Raw genomic sequence first — 17471 nt, forward strand, 5'->3', positions numbered from 1 at the left:
TAAAATTCCATCCTTCTCTTTCTAATGGTGTCTGTTATTGTTTCTATGTCTTTGTAAATCTCTCTAGTTGGCCTCTTCATCCAAATTCCTTCCCGAAACACTGGTCCATATATTTTCCTCAGAATTTTTATTCCTGCTTTTCAATCCCATTATTATTACTGTTATTATTACCATCACTAATGGCAGTAGTAGAAGTATTGTCAGCAATAACTTCATTAGTTCATAGTCACTATTATTTTATTCACAGTCTTTATAAGCACTCAAATCATTTTAATATTATTTGTCATATTAAAATTGTTATTTATTAGGTCAAAGTGTTGTAAAACAGGTACTGTATGTACGAAACCGAAGTTCGATGTAAGAGAGGGCCTGATGGCTCTAATCAGATCACGTTAAATAAATAAAAAAAAAAGTACAAGGAATCTTCTGGTGCGGTTTTCACTTTCGTGGCAGCACTTAGTGCTCCTGTTGACTGCATTTAGGAGTTATATTGAACTAATGAGTAAATTACCTGCCGCTTCTTCTCAAAGATAGCACTAAGTATCTATGGCCACTCAACTTGTCTGGCAAAGTGGTTGTTTTGTTTACGAGCCCCTGCTTAGCGTTATGAACAAAACTCAGCGAACTACATTATGTAACTCATTACCATGGCTTACATAAAAGTTAATCGATTCAAACAGCGCATGCCAGGAAAGTACTCCGGAGTTAATAATATTGTTTGCTCCATGTTCAATTGACGTTTGAGGCTACGTCCCGTGACAATGATGGGAGGACGTCATGATTTAATTAAAAGTGTTTACAACAAATGTATATATTCTACGTTAATCATGGGCCATGTATGTGTGTGTGTGTGTGTGTGTGTGTGTGTGTGTGTGTGTGTGTGTGTATTTTGCGACCGCGCCAGAGATTTTATATGTCTTACTTTGTACCGTATAATACATCAGAAGTTAGCTAAGTGGATCATGTTCGAGGAGATCAAAGAAAATAAAATAAGAAACGAAAACAACTCGATCGATCTACACGTGTAGTCGCTGGCAGCTCAGGTCTTGTAAAACCTAAATGCACTGATTCGTTTTTCAGACTCATTGCCACAATTATTTGTTGCAGACTTTCTGCGGCAGACTTTGTCGCCTTCTCACGCAAAGAATCGTGTAGAATGAAGGCTTGTTACAAGGAATGGAGAAATCTTGAAGCTGAGTCATCTGCTGTGCTGTTGAGAAATTTTTCTTTACCTAAACCAAAGAAAGCTGCATCTCACGCTGAATTAGTTTTTCAGAATAGTTTTACTTTTTGCATACAGTTTTAAAAACCACAGATTTTTTATTTACATGTTCTCCATTATGCTACAGTTCTCATACGATTGCTCAGAAACCATTCTACAAAAGTATTCGATTTTTTTGCACTTCGTAGTATAATAACACAGATTGATGGTGAAATTATTACCTTTAAAATTTGGTGATATTCATTACGATAATTCGAAATTAAATAATTCACTGTCTTTTGTACCAAGAATTTGCAGTGAAATATGAGTGTGAACTACGATAATTAATCTAAGCGAATCAAAAATTTGGAGTCTCGAATTGTCGTCTTGCTTGCAAATGCTTCCTCCCAAACCAATAGTGGGTGTCTTTCGGAAACATCTTTGGTCATCAGCAAGGAATTTCCATCCTGTATTTTTAAGGTGTCGAGAAGATGGTGCCCAAATTCGTGTACTTCTTTAAGAAGCTCAAGAATTCACAAAAGTTTAAGAGAAATGCTTCTGCTTTTCAAGTGGTGAACTTTACGCTATACACTACTGTGCACGAAACGCAGGTAACATATTTAAATACGCTAGATTGCAATGGCATGAATTTCAAAGTGGCGGTGGACTCGCGTTCGTCACAGTTCATTCAATTTGCAGGAAATATTTATACATTATATACAAGGTGTGATCGCAAAGTAAAGAGAAAATTTTAATTTTGCGGGCTTTATTCTTCCGATTTCCCAACATTCTCTTTATCTTGTTGGTACACATGTTCCTGACGTACGTTTGCATTTTCAACTGTTTTGAATATAAGCGACTAAAGCAGCCACGGTCACCGGATGGACGTTCTCCTGGGAGTCAAGTTTCTTGTTTCCGACGCAACAATTGCAGTTAATTGTAGCCCTCGCACCCTCGTAATGACTATGGAACACACAAACTCCATCGCGATTAATTACGTAATTAATCACAAAGATCAGACCTAATTACATATTTATATCCATAGTGCTACAAGAGGAGCGACTAAAATCGCAATACAACTAAAAAATTGACAACGTCATACAACTGCTGTTATCCTGCTGGGATGAAATATTCACAATACCACTCGAAACAAGTAGCAGACGAAGACGTACTCAAAATTAACTCTACAGAGGATGAACTCTTTACATACAAGTCTAAATAAATCTCTCTACTTCCTTTGTGAACTAGAGAGAAGAAAGGCTAGCGTGGAATGTACTATCTTTATTTTTGGTGGGAAATGTGCTCAATCAACGAGATGTTGGTGTTGGACAGAGAAGACTTTAATAAGCGTATTACCTGTAAGCATACAGCTGAGGACTGTGTCTACAGCCTCCAACCTGATGACTGGAAGGGTGTGATAGTGGATGAGCATAGGGGAGTACTTCTCAGAAAATAATCGTGACACAGTGGGACGGCCTGAAGATGCATTTCACAGCTCCTAGACAGTAGTGCCTGTGCTGAAGCTGTTTGTGTTTCTGGAATGGGCGGTCAATCCTCCGCCACACCTTTTCCACGACCATGACTGTGTCTCGCCATTTGGCGTCGCAGTTCGCTACAGATACCTCGCGCTGCATTGCTCAACAACCACCCTGAAGCCCTGCTGCTCCAAATTGAAGTAAACGGTGGTCTCTTTCTTTCTCGACAACTTCGTCCTATTCCACAACTCCGGGAGGTCACCTTTTCACTATAGACACGTCCCGCTGCATTCCTCAACAAACATCCTGCAGCCCTGGGGCTCAAAATACAAATAAACGATGCTCTCTTTATTCCTTCACAACATCGTCCTATTCCACTGCCCCCAAGACGTTTCCTTGGTACAACTGAAAAGTAACTTGTACACTGATAAATAGTAAGCAATGATAGAGCAGCAAACCATCACTGAAGTATCTGTTGCTGTTGTGGTCTTCAGTCCAGAGTGTTTTGATACACCTCTCAATGCTACTCTATATTGTGCAAGCTTCTTCATCTCCGAGTATCTATTGCAACCTAGATCCTTCGGAATCGGCTTAGTGTTTTCATCTCTTGTCTCCCTCTACGGTTTTCACCCTCCACACTTCCCTCCAGTACTAACTGAAGTGTTAGGAAGGGCAATAACGGTACTACAACTGACGGAAAATGCTAAACTGTTCTACTTCCATATTGAAATTGTGAAGAAGAACCAGCACTAATGAACAACACGTCATAATGAAACACATGTACTTGGAATTGAGATAAATCGTTTTAGTACACTACTGGCCATTAAAAATGCTATACCACGAAGATGACGTGCTACAGACGCGAAATTTAACCGACAGAAAGAAGATGCTGTGATATGCAAATGATTAGCTTTTCAGAGCATTCACGCAAGGTTGGCGCCAGTGGCGACACCTACAACGTGCTGACATGAGGAAGTTTCTCATACACAAACAGCAGTTGACCGGCGTGTCAGGAGGAGAAATGCGTACCATCACGTTTCCGACTTTGATAAAGGTCAGATTGTAGCCTATCGCGACTGCCGTTAATCGTATCGCGACATTGCTGATCGCGTTGGTCGAGATCCAATGACTGTTAGCAGAATATGGAATCGGTGGGTTCAGGAGGGTAATACGGAACGCCATGCTGGATCCTAATGATCTCGTATCACTAGCAGTCGAGATGACGGGTATCTAATCCGCATGGCTGTAACGGATCGTGCAGCCACGTCTCGATCCCTGAGTCAACCGATGGGGACGTTTGCAAGACAACAACCATCTGCACGAACAGTTCGACGACGTTTGCAGCAGCATGGGCTATCATCTCGGAAACCATGGCTGCGGTTAGCCTTGATGCTGCATCACAGACAGGAGCGCTTGCGATGGTGTACTCAACGACGAACCTGGGTGCACGAATGGATAAACGTCATTTTTTCGGATGAATCCAGGATCTGTTTACAGCATCATGATGGTCGCATTGTTGTTTGGCGGCATCGCGGTGAACGCACATTGGAAGCGTGTATTCGTCATGGCCATTCTGGCGTATCACCCGGCGTGATGGTATGGGGTGCCATTGGTTACACGTGTCGGTCACCTCTTGTTCGCAATGACGGCACTTTGAACAGTGGACGTTACATTTCAGATGTATTACGACCCGTGGCTCTACCCTTCATTCGATCCCTGCGAAACCCCTCATTTCAGCATGATAATGCACGCCCGCATGTTGCAGGTCCTGTACGGGCCTTTCGGGACACAGAAAATATTCGACTGATGCCCTGGCCAGCACATTCTCCAGATCTCTCACCAATTGAAAACGTCTGGTCAATGGTGGCCAAGCAACTGGCTCGTCACAATACGCCAGCCACTACTCTTGATGATACAGTGTCCCACCCAAAATAAATAAAGTACACTAACCTAACCTTCCTCTCCTGCAGCTGGACAGAGACTAATCATTTCCCTGTGTAGGCAGATGCACTTGGCTTTCCACCCAGATGGATTGTGGTCCCAAAAAGAGAACCTACCATTTTGAATTTTCCGCCAACTCCTGGGGTGAGGAGGAACGTTAGCAAGGGCTTGCGATAAAGAAACTCCCGCCGTTTTTGTAAATAACACCATTTTTTAATTTCGCACCAAATTTGAAACTCCAGTTAAAATTCGAAATTCCCTCCAAAATTTGAAATTCCTGGCAATAGGGCAGGTGGGGGAGGTACAGGTGGAGGGGAGGGGAAGGGAGTGGAGCAGAGTGGAGGAGAGGCAGTGTGGACCCACATGTGGGCTGAGGAAACCCTTTGATTACGTCTGGGATTGTTTTGGATAATTAATTGATCAATTAATTAATTTGATATCTATTTGATATCAAATTTGGGGTGGTACTGCCGTTACTTCACTACTTACGAGTTTTCTTAGAAGGTAGGTAAGGGAAGGCAAAAAAACTACTTTTATAGTGTTTCTAGACTTAGGGAAAATTTTGACGATGCTGACTTTGAAATTCTTAAGGTTAGCAGAGATAAAATACAGGGTGGGAAAGGCTATTTACAACTTGTACACAAACCAGATGGAAGTTCAGAGTCGAGAGGCATGAAAGGGAGTGAGACAAGGCTGTAGCCTCTCCATGATGTTATTGAATCTGTAAGTAGGAAAGGAAACCAAAGAAATATTTGAAATAGAAAATAAAGTCCAGGGAGAAAAAATAAAAGCTTTGAGGTTTGCCAAAGACATTATAAATCTGTCAGAGACAGCAAACGACTTGTTAGAGTAGTTGAACGGAATGGACATAGTCATGAAAGTAGGATGTAAGACGAACATATACAAAAGAAAAACAAGAGAAATAAATGTAGTCGAACTAAATTAGGTGATGCTGAGGGAATTAGATTAGGAAATGAGACACTTAAAGTAGTTGATGAGTCTTGCTATTTGGACACAAAAATAAGTAATGACGGCCGAAGTACTGTGGATATAAAATGTAGACTGACAACGGAAAGACAAGCTTTCCTGAATAAGAGAAATTAATTAACATTTAATATAAAGTTAAGTGTCTGGAGGACTTTTTTAAAGTATTTTTGTGGAGTGTAGCCATGTATGGAAGTGAAACATGGACGATAAATAGTTTAGAAAATAAGAGAATAACAGATCTTGGAATGTGGTGCTACAGAAGAATACTGAAAAAATAGATGGACAAATGACATGACTAATGAGGAAGTGCTTAACATAACTGGGGAGAGAATAAATTTGCTACACAACCTGACTAGAAGAAGGCTTAGGTTGATAGGACATATTCCGAGATATCAAGGGATCACCAATTCAGTACTGGTGGGATGTGTGCGCATGTGGAGAGTGGGAGGGTGGGATGGGGGTGTCAAAAATCATTGAGGGAGACAGAGATGGAAACGGAAATGCCGTGGGGCTAGGGCCTCCCGTCGAGTAGACCGTTCGCCTGGTGCAAGTCTTACGAGTTGACGCCACTTCGGCGACTCGCGGGACGATGGGGATGAAAGGATAATGATAAGGACAACACAACACCAAGTCCCTGAGTGGAGAAAATTATCGACCATGCCGGGAATCGAACCCGTGCCGTTAGGTATAACATTCCGTCGCGCTGACCACTCAGCTACTCGGGGCGGACGGAGACAGAGATGAAAACAGTAAGCAGATTCGTAAGGATATGGGTCGCAGTAGTTATTCGAAGTATGGAGATCTGCATCAAACCAGTATTTGGACTGAATACCACAACAGCAATAACATAAACATTCCAAAGACAGTTAGAGACAATGAGCGCCCTGGGCGCCTTAGCATGTCAATTACTGGCGACATTGTACAAGAAGTAAAGAAACTGGTTCTGGAAAATCCCCGAACCAACATCAAGAGGTTTCTGATGATGTCGACATAACTGAGGGCTAATACCAATCAATTGTTTTCGGATGTTTTGAACATGAAACGTATAGCAGCAAAGTTTATTCCCAAACTCTTGAATTTGGACTAACAACGACATAGCGTAGACTTAGCTCAGGAATTGCTGAATGAAGTCGACAACAATCTAGCACTTATAAAGAAGGTTATAACAGGTAACGAAACATGGGTATACGGGTATGACGCCGAAACCATGGCCCAGTCGTTCCAATGGAAATTGCCTGAAGTGTCAAGATCGAAAAAAAAAAATCGAGAAGTTCGATCATATGTGAAGTTTCTCACTGTTCGCTGAATTACAGTGGGAGAGTGCATCATGAGTTCCTCGTTGGGTGGTTGTTTTGGGGGCGGAGACCAGACAGTGAGGTCATCAGTCTCATCGGATTGGGGGAGGATGGGGAAGGAAGGCGGCCGTGCCCTTTGAAAGTAATAATCCCTGCATTTGCCTGCAGATATTTAAGAAAATCACGGAAAACCTAGATCAGGATGGCCGGACGTGGGATTGAACCACCGACTTCCCGAATGCGAATCCAGTGTGCTAACCACTGTGCCATCTCGGTAGCTCCTGCCTTATGGTCGTACGGTCGATAAGGAATGCTACCTGGAAGTTGTACCCCGTTTGCGTGCCGCAGTCCGAAGGAAACGGCCAGAATTGTGGCAATACCACTTGTGAAAATTGCATTACGTTAATGCTACCGGTCGCACCTCAATGTTTGTTCGTGGTTTTTTTGATACAAGCAAAACCATTATGTTGCTTCAGCCACCATATACACCGGGCATGGCCCCCTGCAATTTCTTCCGGTTCCCGAGGCTGTAGAGAACCTTGAAAGGACGCCATTTTGCCATCACTGATGTGATAGAATTGCTAAAGAGGCTGAACACCATAACGAAAATTGAGTTCCAGAAGTGCTTCCAAGATTCGAAAAAGCTCTGGTACAAGTGAGTTGTATCTTATGGGGATGGGGATAACTTTGAAGCGGCCTTTTTGATCACATCTCGTACACATATCGTCCTCGCGCATCAGTTTAACTATTAGAGACGTATCAAAATCCCTACAATAGTTCCTAGCCTGATCATATAGATAGACCCGCAGCAGGGCGTGCAGCGTATAGCGACAGATGAAAGGAGATAGATACTCGTAGATAGCAGATAAATGAGCTCATAACATGACATTGACATTTGGGAAAGTGAGATGAAATCAGGAGCGCCTGTCACTGGATTCGCGCCGTTGCGTAAGCCAAAGCGGCAAGTGGTCGCCTCGCGGAGAAAGGAGAAACCCGCGTTGCGCAACTGCAGGCGAGCCGGCCGCAGCCGCCTGCGCGCTCGTTACGCCACGGCGTGCAGCGGGCGCACCCGTCCAGTCCTGACCTGCTCTCCGCACCTGTAGTTAACGCTCGCCACCAGTCAGTCCGCTTTGTTTTGATACACGTTCCCAGTCTCGTCTAGCTGAACGATCGAAGCTACCACTACGACGCAGAAGAAGCAGCACCAGCACTCGGGTGTAGTTTCCAGTAACACTTCCCTTTTCTAAACGCAACCTTATTCACGAACCTATACTTTAACGCTCTATGTAGAATCTTCGTCTTGCTCTTCCGTTCCGGGTGTGGACTGGGACAGTTTGTACTAATCTGTATAAGTAGTTCTCGGCTTCCGGTTGCTTTTCTGCGTGCCGAACTGTAGCAAAAGAGTTGCTTCAAGCTTCCTTCTTGCATTCGTTACTGTATGCTCTACCACCTTCATATGATCCTGCGCAATGTACACTTTCCAGTCACACTAAAGTGACCACCTGTCAAAAGTATGAATATATCGCCTTTTCCAGCACGGACCGCTGCGAGGCGTGCAGGAAGAACGTCAATGAGGTTCGGGACGGTGCCGACAGGGATGTGGAGCCATTCCGGCTCACTGCTGTCGCCAGCTGCGCTAGGTTTCTCGATTGAGGATCCATGTCGCGACCAGCACGATCGAGGGTGGTCCCACAGATTCTCATTGCGTTCAAATCCGGGGAGTTTGGTAGCCAGGGCAGTATGGTAAACTCATCCTTGTGCTCTTCAAATCATGCATATACACTGCGAGTTGTCCGCCCCTAGTAGCTGAGTATCGCATCTGCAGTAGGACATTTTGTCAACCGCGGACGAATTTTAAAAGTCAAATATGACATTCTGCTGCTCCCTACGAAATGTGGTGGGTTAAATCTCACCGATATCAGCAAAAAAGCGCAAGCCTTATTCCTTTCTACCACATAAAACCAATGGAAAGGACCACGTGGCACCCTAGCTGCACATTTGTTAAATGAAATAGCTCCTGCTGACATCAGTGCACCTATAAATGTCCAACACATACCCAGTGGACTACACCACTTGAAATACTTTTTAGTGGAATACAGCTACATACAGGCAAGGATCCCTGAAAAAGACATCATGAAAGTGAAAGAACTTTACAATAACTTGATGAAAGACAAAACCAGAAACGACGTAGAACAAAAGTATCCTTGTTATAACTGGGAAGCAATATGGGAATATATTCACTGCCGGAACCTGCCAACGTATGTCAGATCGACCAGGTACTTTTCTGTAAACAGGAAAATTACGACGAACTCTAAACTTCACTCTATTCGATTGGCCGAGTCACCGCTGTGTACATTATGTGATATACCAGATACCGAAGAGCATAGATTGTTGTGTGACAAAGTAAAAGACATATGGCTCTACATAAGACAAAAGATAGCGAGCGTCAGAAGAACTACGGCCAACGTCGTTACGCCTGCTGAATTTTTAAACCCTGACAGTATACCTTACCCTAAAACAAAACGAAACGCAATCAACTGGTTGAAAGGCCAAACGATGCATTACATCCTAACAAAAGAATCAAGCAATAGGGAGGACTTCTGGGTATACCTTACAACTGAGGACCACAAGTTGATGTGTACTAAAAAATACAAAGCAAATTACGCAAATTTTTGACTAAAACAATACTGTAACCAATAGAAGTGCGTAATTTACATTATCCATCCAAGCATTTCGTATATTAGACGAATGCTTTGTGGTACAAGGTGGTACTTCACGTAGCAGGAGGATGATTTCCAACAGCAAGTAATCAGAGAAGATCATTCTTTCCTCCCTTCCTTTCACAGGAAGACATATTTATGGTATTTATGTGTCGTTACCTTTCTGAAAAAGAGAGTTTTACTTTTCAGCAATAATGAGTTTGCTTCTTTCCGTTTTTCCACGCACGGAGAAAGAAAGTTATAGATGCCGTTACGTTTCCATAACAATAATGTGAATGCCTTCTCAGTGTAATGGAATTTACATTTATTTTTATTCAAGCCCTGTTGAAAACAAAGGCAGCAGAAGGGGCATACTTAGTTTGTCGCTCAGAAGAAGCGCGTGCAAAAATTGGCGAGGGTAAAGGACAGGTTGAAGGGGAGGAAGGAGACCCGGAAAAAAAGAAAAAAATTGGTCAGCGCGACAGAATGTCAATCCTAAGGGCCCGGGTTCGATTCCCGGCTGGGTCGGAGATTTTCTCCGCTCAGGGACTGGGTGTTGTGTTGTCCTAATCATCATCATTTCATCCCCATCGACACGCAAGTCGCCGAAGTGGTGTCAAATCGAAAGACTTGCACCCGGCGAACGGTCCACCCGACGTGAGCCCCTAGTCACACGACATTTACATTTTTACTGCGAGTTGACACACTGCATTGTCCTGCTGGTAGATATCATAACGCCGAATAAAAATAAAAATGATGTGAGGGTGGACATGGTCTCCAACGGTCCATTGTGCCTTCCATAATGACGAGATCTCCTAGGGAATGGCCTCCGGACAGGAACCTTCCTACGATTGTGGCAGGGTGTTAACTTTCAGAAGTTTCGTGACGTATACGCCAGCGACCATATATACGCTGGGACATAAAACGTATTTCATCTGAAAAGGCCATGTGTCGCCACACAGTGGACGTCCAGATGCGGTTTTGGCGTGCAGATTCCAACCTTCGTCGCCGACGGACAGCGGTCAGCATGGGTGACGAACCAGGCGCTTGCTGCGGAGGCCCATACGCAGCAACGTTCGCTGAACGGTCTTTGACACTGTTAATAGCCCCTTGGTTCATTTGGGCCGTCAGCTGCTCAACATTTGATCATCTATTTGCCTGTACACATCTCCGCAGCCATAGTTCACTCCTGTCATCTACGCCTGTCGTACACCACATTCACCTCTGCGCCCGTTTCCGATAGCGCCATTTTGTCATGCACGGTATACTTTTCACTACGGCGGCACACTAACAGTTTACAAACTTAGCCGTTCCGAAAATTCTTCCATCCATGGGCCGAAAGTCAATGATCAAGCCCATTTGGACGTCAGATAACCTCTCAGTTCCCGCATTACGACAACGGTTGCACTGTTTCCTGCATCTTTCCAACACGCTTCGTACACCCTCCATTCTGCTATTTAGTTGATATGTCATTGCCAGGAGATCCTATGGATAGTCTGGCTGCCTGTAATCACTGTTGCTCAACTAGCACCACCCAGGAGGCACGTGTAAGGTATTTTAAGGTTAAACCCACGGACGTGAGCAGCTCTGTGCGATGCTGCTGACATGGTTGCTAAGGATTTCAAACCTCTTGAAGAATGAAAAGATAGGTGGGAAGCAGTGACAGACGTGCACATGCATAACATCTTCTCAGGTGCTAAACTTCCAAGTGGATTCGACCTACCACGCAAGATCTGGACTACTCTCAACAGAATCCGTACCGGCCATGGCCGATGCAGGGATGTTCTCTTTAAGTGGAAGAAGCTGCCTAACCCAGCCTCCGATTGCGGGGCTCCGTACCAGACTGTTCACCACATTGTCAGTGAATGCAGGATTCAGGCCTATCACGTTGCCGAAGAGGACTTCCTGCTAGCAGCTCCAGATGCAGTGCGCACGATTGAAGGACTGGATATTCAGTTGTAAAGACAAGTTTCTTGTGGGGAAATATGTACATATGTATATGTAATTAAATTTTTTTATATGTCTGTGTTAGCCATATCCTAAATGAATAAAATACCCTTCATTGCTAATGCTGTCATCTGCCATCTGTGAATGGTTATTGTACTTGGACGTCGAACAGAGGCGGCGGTCACATTAATGTGTCCTGCATAGTTGTGAGCCTAAGTAAATGTTATTGATTTCTGTTTGCTCTGCTTCAAACGTTGTTCTCATCAGGAATGTCATCTATAATATTAAACACCTAAAACCATTACCCGGTGACAGATACTCTCAGGGGCAACCAAACATTTGACTTTCAGTGTTTCATGTAATTAATGACCGACTTTAAAAATTCAAGATGCAGTCATAATCTACTCATTAAAGGACCTAATTTTACGATAAAATGTTTAACTCAATAAACCATTTATTAATATTTAGAAACTGTAAATGTCTTGAGACGGCTTAACTCACGGCGCACAAATTACCCAGACTATATTCATCCAGTATTAGTGTATGAGAGCACTTTGAGACTTCATACAAAGTTTAAACAAAACTTAAAGATTTTTTGGACTTTTTCCCCCTTATGTGAAATGTTAAACACGATATCTCATTTGTAAAGTAGTCAGACGTTTAAAGCTGTTTTGTACAAAGGAGTTAGATTCTTTAAAGAATCGGGACTTATGGGTTGGAGTGAGGGCCGGTGGTGAGTGCGGAGGGTTACTGGTATCCTTATGTTCGCCTAGTAACACTCTGTTTCGGTGATGGAAGCTTTGACTCACGAAAAAATGGAGATTTCATTAGTCATGGAATTTTACAGGGGATCTTTCGTCACTTTGAGTGTTCCTGCAACCGTAAATGACATCCTATGTTCTATTATGTTCCTCTAATGTTTATTATGAAATGTAAACTGCCCCGAAAGATACCAGAAATATGATGTTTTCTCCAATGTTATTTCGTCTGGGATAATTTCGGCTCGAATTGACCATTTCCTAAGAAAACTTATCGCCTCAGATTAGCTGAATATAAGATGTAACTTATCATCTGCAGTACTGCCGACTGCCCTGGAAGACTATCTCAGCATCAGTACACAATATTCTCATAGCTTTTGTTTCATAAAACTATAGCCAAAGGATTATAATCTTCCAAATTGTCATAATAAGTAAGAGAACGTTTAGTAAATCATTTAATAATTCTTATACAATATTTTTCCGCATTACGTTCTGTGAGATAGCTAGCTACACAAAAATTACTGTAACCTTATCCATGAATTCTAACTTTGATTCTGATTCCATTTCATATAGTTCTTGTGCACCTATTTTCATCACAAAGACGTTACTACGAGTGACTGTATAGCCTAATGCGAACTTTCCCTTCAGTTAAACTTGCGCCTGAGATACATCGGAGCCATAACGTGACATACGTTTGTATTGAAGAGTCACATTTTGATTTCTGATTCGAAAACGTAGCAATGAGGATCATAATTTACACTTTCTGGCTAACAACACAGAAACTTGTGCATATACCTGCAGTCTCGATATGCAGCACTCTCTGGCTTAAGTTTACAGTGAATCTAGAGAGTTCTTCAGAGTTCATAAATACAATGGCCATGTGAAATCAGAATTATGGACCTGACTTTTTTGGATTGATACATTTCAAGATACTTACAATAAAAATATACTGTTATTATTAACAACAAATACATAGCGCTGGGTGCAATTTATATATGAATAGATTCAGATGGGGCTTTTATATAGGGAAAAAAATCAATCAAACACTTTTAGACTGCCTCTAATGGAAGAGTGTCGTGTTCCTTCTGCCATTACCAAACTTAATGTCATTTGAAATGTGGCTCTCACAGCTCGAGGTGCACAGGCGTTTCCTTGAGTTTTCTAAGCAGTCGGGACTGGCAAGACTGTCACACGGTTTCGGCGGTCAGCCAGGACGCCTGCGTGTAATGAGTGGCGAGAGCGGAAGGACAATGCACGAAAGCGCGCGTGTCGCAGCGGAAGATTTCTGGAGAAAGTATCTACGTCGTTAAGGACACCTCGCTCTCTCTCCTGCTAAGATGCCGGAAAACTCTTGGGAGTATCAACTTCTTTCTGACAGTATACTGATGAGACAAACTGCGTTCTATCATTTGCTTGAAGACAGGGGACATCTCACGATTTAACTCATACCAGTACCGGTACTACAAAGTATTGTATTATCTCTTAAGTCAGTAACTCAAACACTGAGGATCATTAAAAAATAAAGTAAAAATATATTTAAATTCATATAATAGCTATGGGCTTTATTACACAGTTCAGTAAGTGATTTCCGGTTATTTTCTACACTCTTTCATTTTTGGAATATTTATGACTATAATGGTAGCTATTTGTAAAATTTCTGAAAAATAACTGTCATCGTTGCCAAAAATGTCTTCTTAACACTGTTTTCTGCATTTGTCCCTCGCTCCCCTCGATTCCACGTCGTAAACATTCTCATTTTTCGAAGTCCAGTTGTGCAGCCGCATACGAACCATCAGTACGCTAATTCCTCTTTCTCGTATACTTACATATCTGATGTTAATAGCCTGTTATTGAAATTCCATTGGAACAAGATACGAATTCAGAGGCTTGCAAACAATTCTTAACGAATTTATGTACTAATGCTTTTCTACTTTTTACATCCATTGTAGGCTCTGCTACATACTTCTCTGAACAAATATCTTTTCTTGGTAGAGTTGCTAGTCCAGCAGTGTATGCGACAGGACCTTTGTTGATATTTGAAAAGTTGTTTTCAAGGAAACAACTCACGCTTGTCACTTTTGTGCATCTTTCCTAAAACTATCTATTTGAATTAATTCTTATTTATTAGAGTTATGGCGATTTAACATTAATATTCTTTGGGCATTTTGTCTGTAGAAAAATTGTACAATTTGCCTATTCCCTTGGTTCTGTTAATGGATTTGTTCTTTCGCATGAAATTAATTAGCAATTATCGGTTTGGGTAATTGCATTGGCCGTGTTCATCCCGGAAGAAACGATAATTTCTCTTTGTGTTCATGTTTTCAATGGTTATTAGCTTTTGGCAGGTTGTAAGTTGCTATGGGACCAAACTGCTGAGGTCATCGGTTCCTGTTAATAGCTTTGAAGGGTATTTATTTATTTATTTTTCAAGTATTAAAAATGTAATACTTTTGACTCTCCTTGATTATTCTGAGTTTCTGAAATACAGTTCTGTTCTTGATTTCTTTATGCGTTTATCCATACCGTCCTCATGACTGTTATTGTTTAAGACTGCTCTTTTCTCTAACTGCCTTCCGTGGTTACACATCGGTCTGTTTGTTAGAAAAAGAAAGGAGGCAAACGTACAGTGAACTACTGTACGTTTCACAGCCGAGAAGGCTGAGAATCGAACACTACAATAAATAACAATAGGAGTTTCGAGGATGCCTTATCTCATTTTATTCCTGGAAATAATTGTTTACTAATCTTTGCTTACCTTCTTTTTACAGCCGAGTACATTCGCCCGTGTCCACGGAAGGATCCGAATGCCAATGGTTGCATCAAGGAACTGTTCCAGCACATGTTTCCTTATCTAGCAAAAGGTACGTGTACGTCAGAAAATAATACCTTAATATTAGTTTGACACGAAATCTACAGACACTTCGGATGAACTTCTGCCAATTTGGGTTACGTATAACATGTGACATATAAAATTTGGATGTGGTGAAAATATGAAGAGAAAATTTGAATTAGGGTTTAAAAATCTTATAAAGATTTATTCACATAACTGAACCAAAACGCGCCATAAAATGTTATAATTTTGAACTGTTCATAACTTTACTGAGTTTGCAGCCAGCCCATTCTTCGCAACCACATCATCTTGGTAGCTAATTTGAAAGTGACAATATTCGGCTCGCCTCTTAGTATGAAACACTGTCACCAAGAGCTACAGATTCGTAAAGTAAAAAAAAAAAAATTATAGTTTCGGTTATACACAAAGTTCTCGGCTGCAGGTTTTCATTTGATACAAGCAACTGTGTGGTCGTGTAGGATAGAAGTTTCACACTCACAATGGTGATCTTCCAAGTAGGCCAAAAGTTTGTTCCAAGCATTTGGTTATACATAGTGTTCTTTAGGATATAAAATATTCTGCAGTTGCCATTTCTTTTTCAAAAGGATTGGCGAAACGTTTATCTTGCGTGGTGTACCATTATCCAATTTACGTAATATTAAATATTTAAGTAGTAACATTAAATTCTAATCAGATTACTAAAAATGGAAGGGATTGCTGTCCTCTTCACCAAAATGATAGGTGAGGAATAAAAATTTTACAGATTAAACTTTTACAGTCGTACAGTGCGTCTGAGTGACTAAATGAAAAGTACGAGCCACTATAAGCAGCAGTTTGTAGGGAATGGTACTCACGGACCAGATGTCGAAACTAGACGGCCTCAGCACTTTTTTAGGGTAGCGCAGAATAGATAATGACATAGTGAGACCGAGAAAGACTTTATACTCATAGGACTGACAACTCTGTGTAGTGTCTGAAACTAAGCTCAACCGTTGCTGCCAACAGTCGATAGTGATAACTGTATAATTCGTAGAAATAAGGAAGTGAACAGTAGCACCAGTGTAGCTTGATGCAAGATCAAGACACCGCAGAAGAAGTGCGCATGCACAGTGTGCAGGATTTCCGAACGATCCTCGTATGCCACATCGGAACAACTTTGAATACGTGGAACTATAGTGTACGGTGAATAAGGAGCCAGAAGTGGATCGAGTGGTTGAATTCGACCTTAGATTGACAACAAGAGTGGGGAAGTGTATCACAAGATGGCTGCTACTGATATCATTACCGCCCCGGAACGAGCTCGCTGTGAACAGCAGTGACTCGCCGTGACTTCCATTTCGGAACGATGGCGGTCCTCTCACTGCTATGCCGATCGATAGACGAGTAAGCGCGGTCGCTTGTTATGGTGTCGGCAGGCATTCCCGAGATCGGCGTGGAGCCGTACGAGCCGCTGCGCATCCCGCGCCTGGCGCTGAGCAAGGGCCAGGGCGCCGTCCTCGTCTCGGGCAGCTTCTCCGACATCGTCGTCCGGGGGCCCTCCAACGCCACCACCACCTTCGGCAGGTGAGAGCTGCGCGCGCAGCCGCGCTAGTTCCAGCCTGCATGCCTCTCGGTCACCTTAATGAAAGCTTAATGTTGAGCCCTCCGTGTTGCAGGAAGGCATTGGGGACGTCTCTTGATGTACACTAGCTGAGAAGAGTAATGAAACGTTAATTCTCTTCACTATGAAAACCATGTCACAAGCTGTATCTTCTACAGTATGTATAAGTAACTTGCACTCTGTATTTCCAACCCTGATGGATGTATAGATGACTTTACTCATTTTGTGTTAATATCCTAGGTGCCAGATGATGAAAGGCACACCACACACACACACACACACACACACACACACACACATACACACATATATATATATATATATATATATATATATATATATATATAGGGTGTTTCATAAATGACCGGTATATTTGAAACGGCAATAAAAACTAAACGAGCAGCGATAGAAATACACCGTTTGTTGCAATATGCTTGGGACAACAGTACATTTTCAGGCGGTTTTCAACAACAGATGGCGCTGCAAGTGATGTGAAAGATATAGAAGACAACGCAGTCTGTGGGTGCGCCATTCTGTACGTCGTCTTTCTGCTGTAAGCATGTGCTGTTCACAACGTGCAAGTGTGCTGTAGACAACATGGTTTATTCCTTAGAACAGAGGATTTTTCTGGTGTTGGAATTCCACCGCCTAGAACACAGTGTTGTTGCAACAAGACGAAGTTTTTGACGGAGGTTTAATGTAACCAAAGCACCGAAAAGCGATACAATAAAGGATCTG

At 42.3% G+C, this 17471-nt stretch overlaps 1 protein-coding gene across 1 annotated transcript in view; it reads left to right on the plus strand.

Moving 5' to 3' along the window:
- Positions 1–17471, plus strand: part of LOC126456032 (protein takeout-like) — a 102299-nt gene that overhangs the window by 37199 nt on the left and 47629 nt on the right. Inside the window, exons 2-3 of the mRNA XM_050091786.1 lie at positions 15072–15164; positions 16549–16696. Coding sequence (XP_049947743.1) covers positions 15072–15164; positions 16549–16696 — 241 coding nt within the window. The remainder of the gene's footprint in view (positions 1–15071; positions 15165–16548; positions 16697–17471) is intronic.

Source organism: Schistocerca serialis, chromosome 2, assembly GCF_023864345.2.
Source record: "Schistocerca serialis cubense isolate TAMUIC-IGC-003099 chromosome 2, iqSchSeri2.2, whole genome shotgun sequence".
NCBI classification, from domain to species: Eukaryota; Metazoa; Arthropoda; class Insecta; order Orthoptera; family Acrididae; genus Schistocerca; species Schistocerca serialis.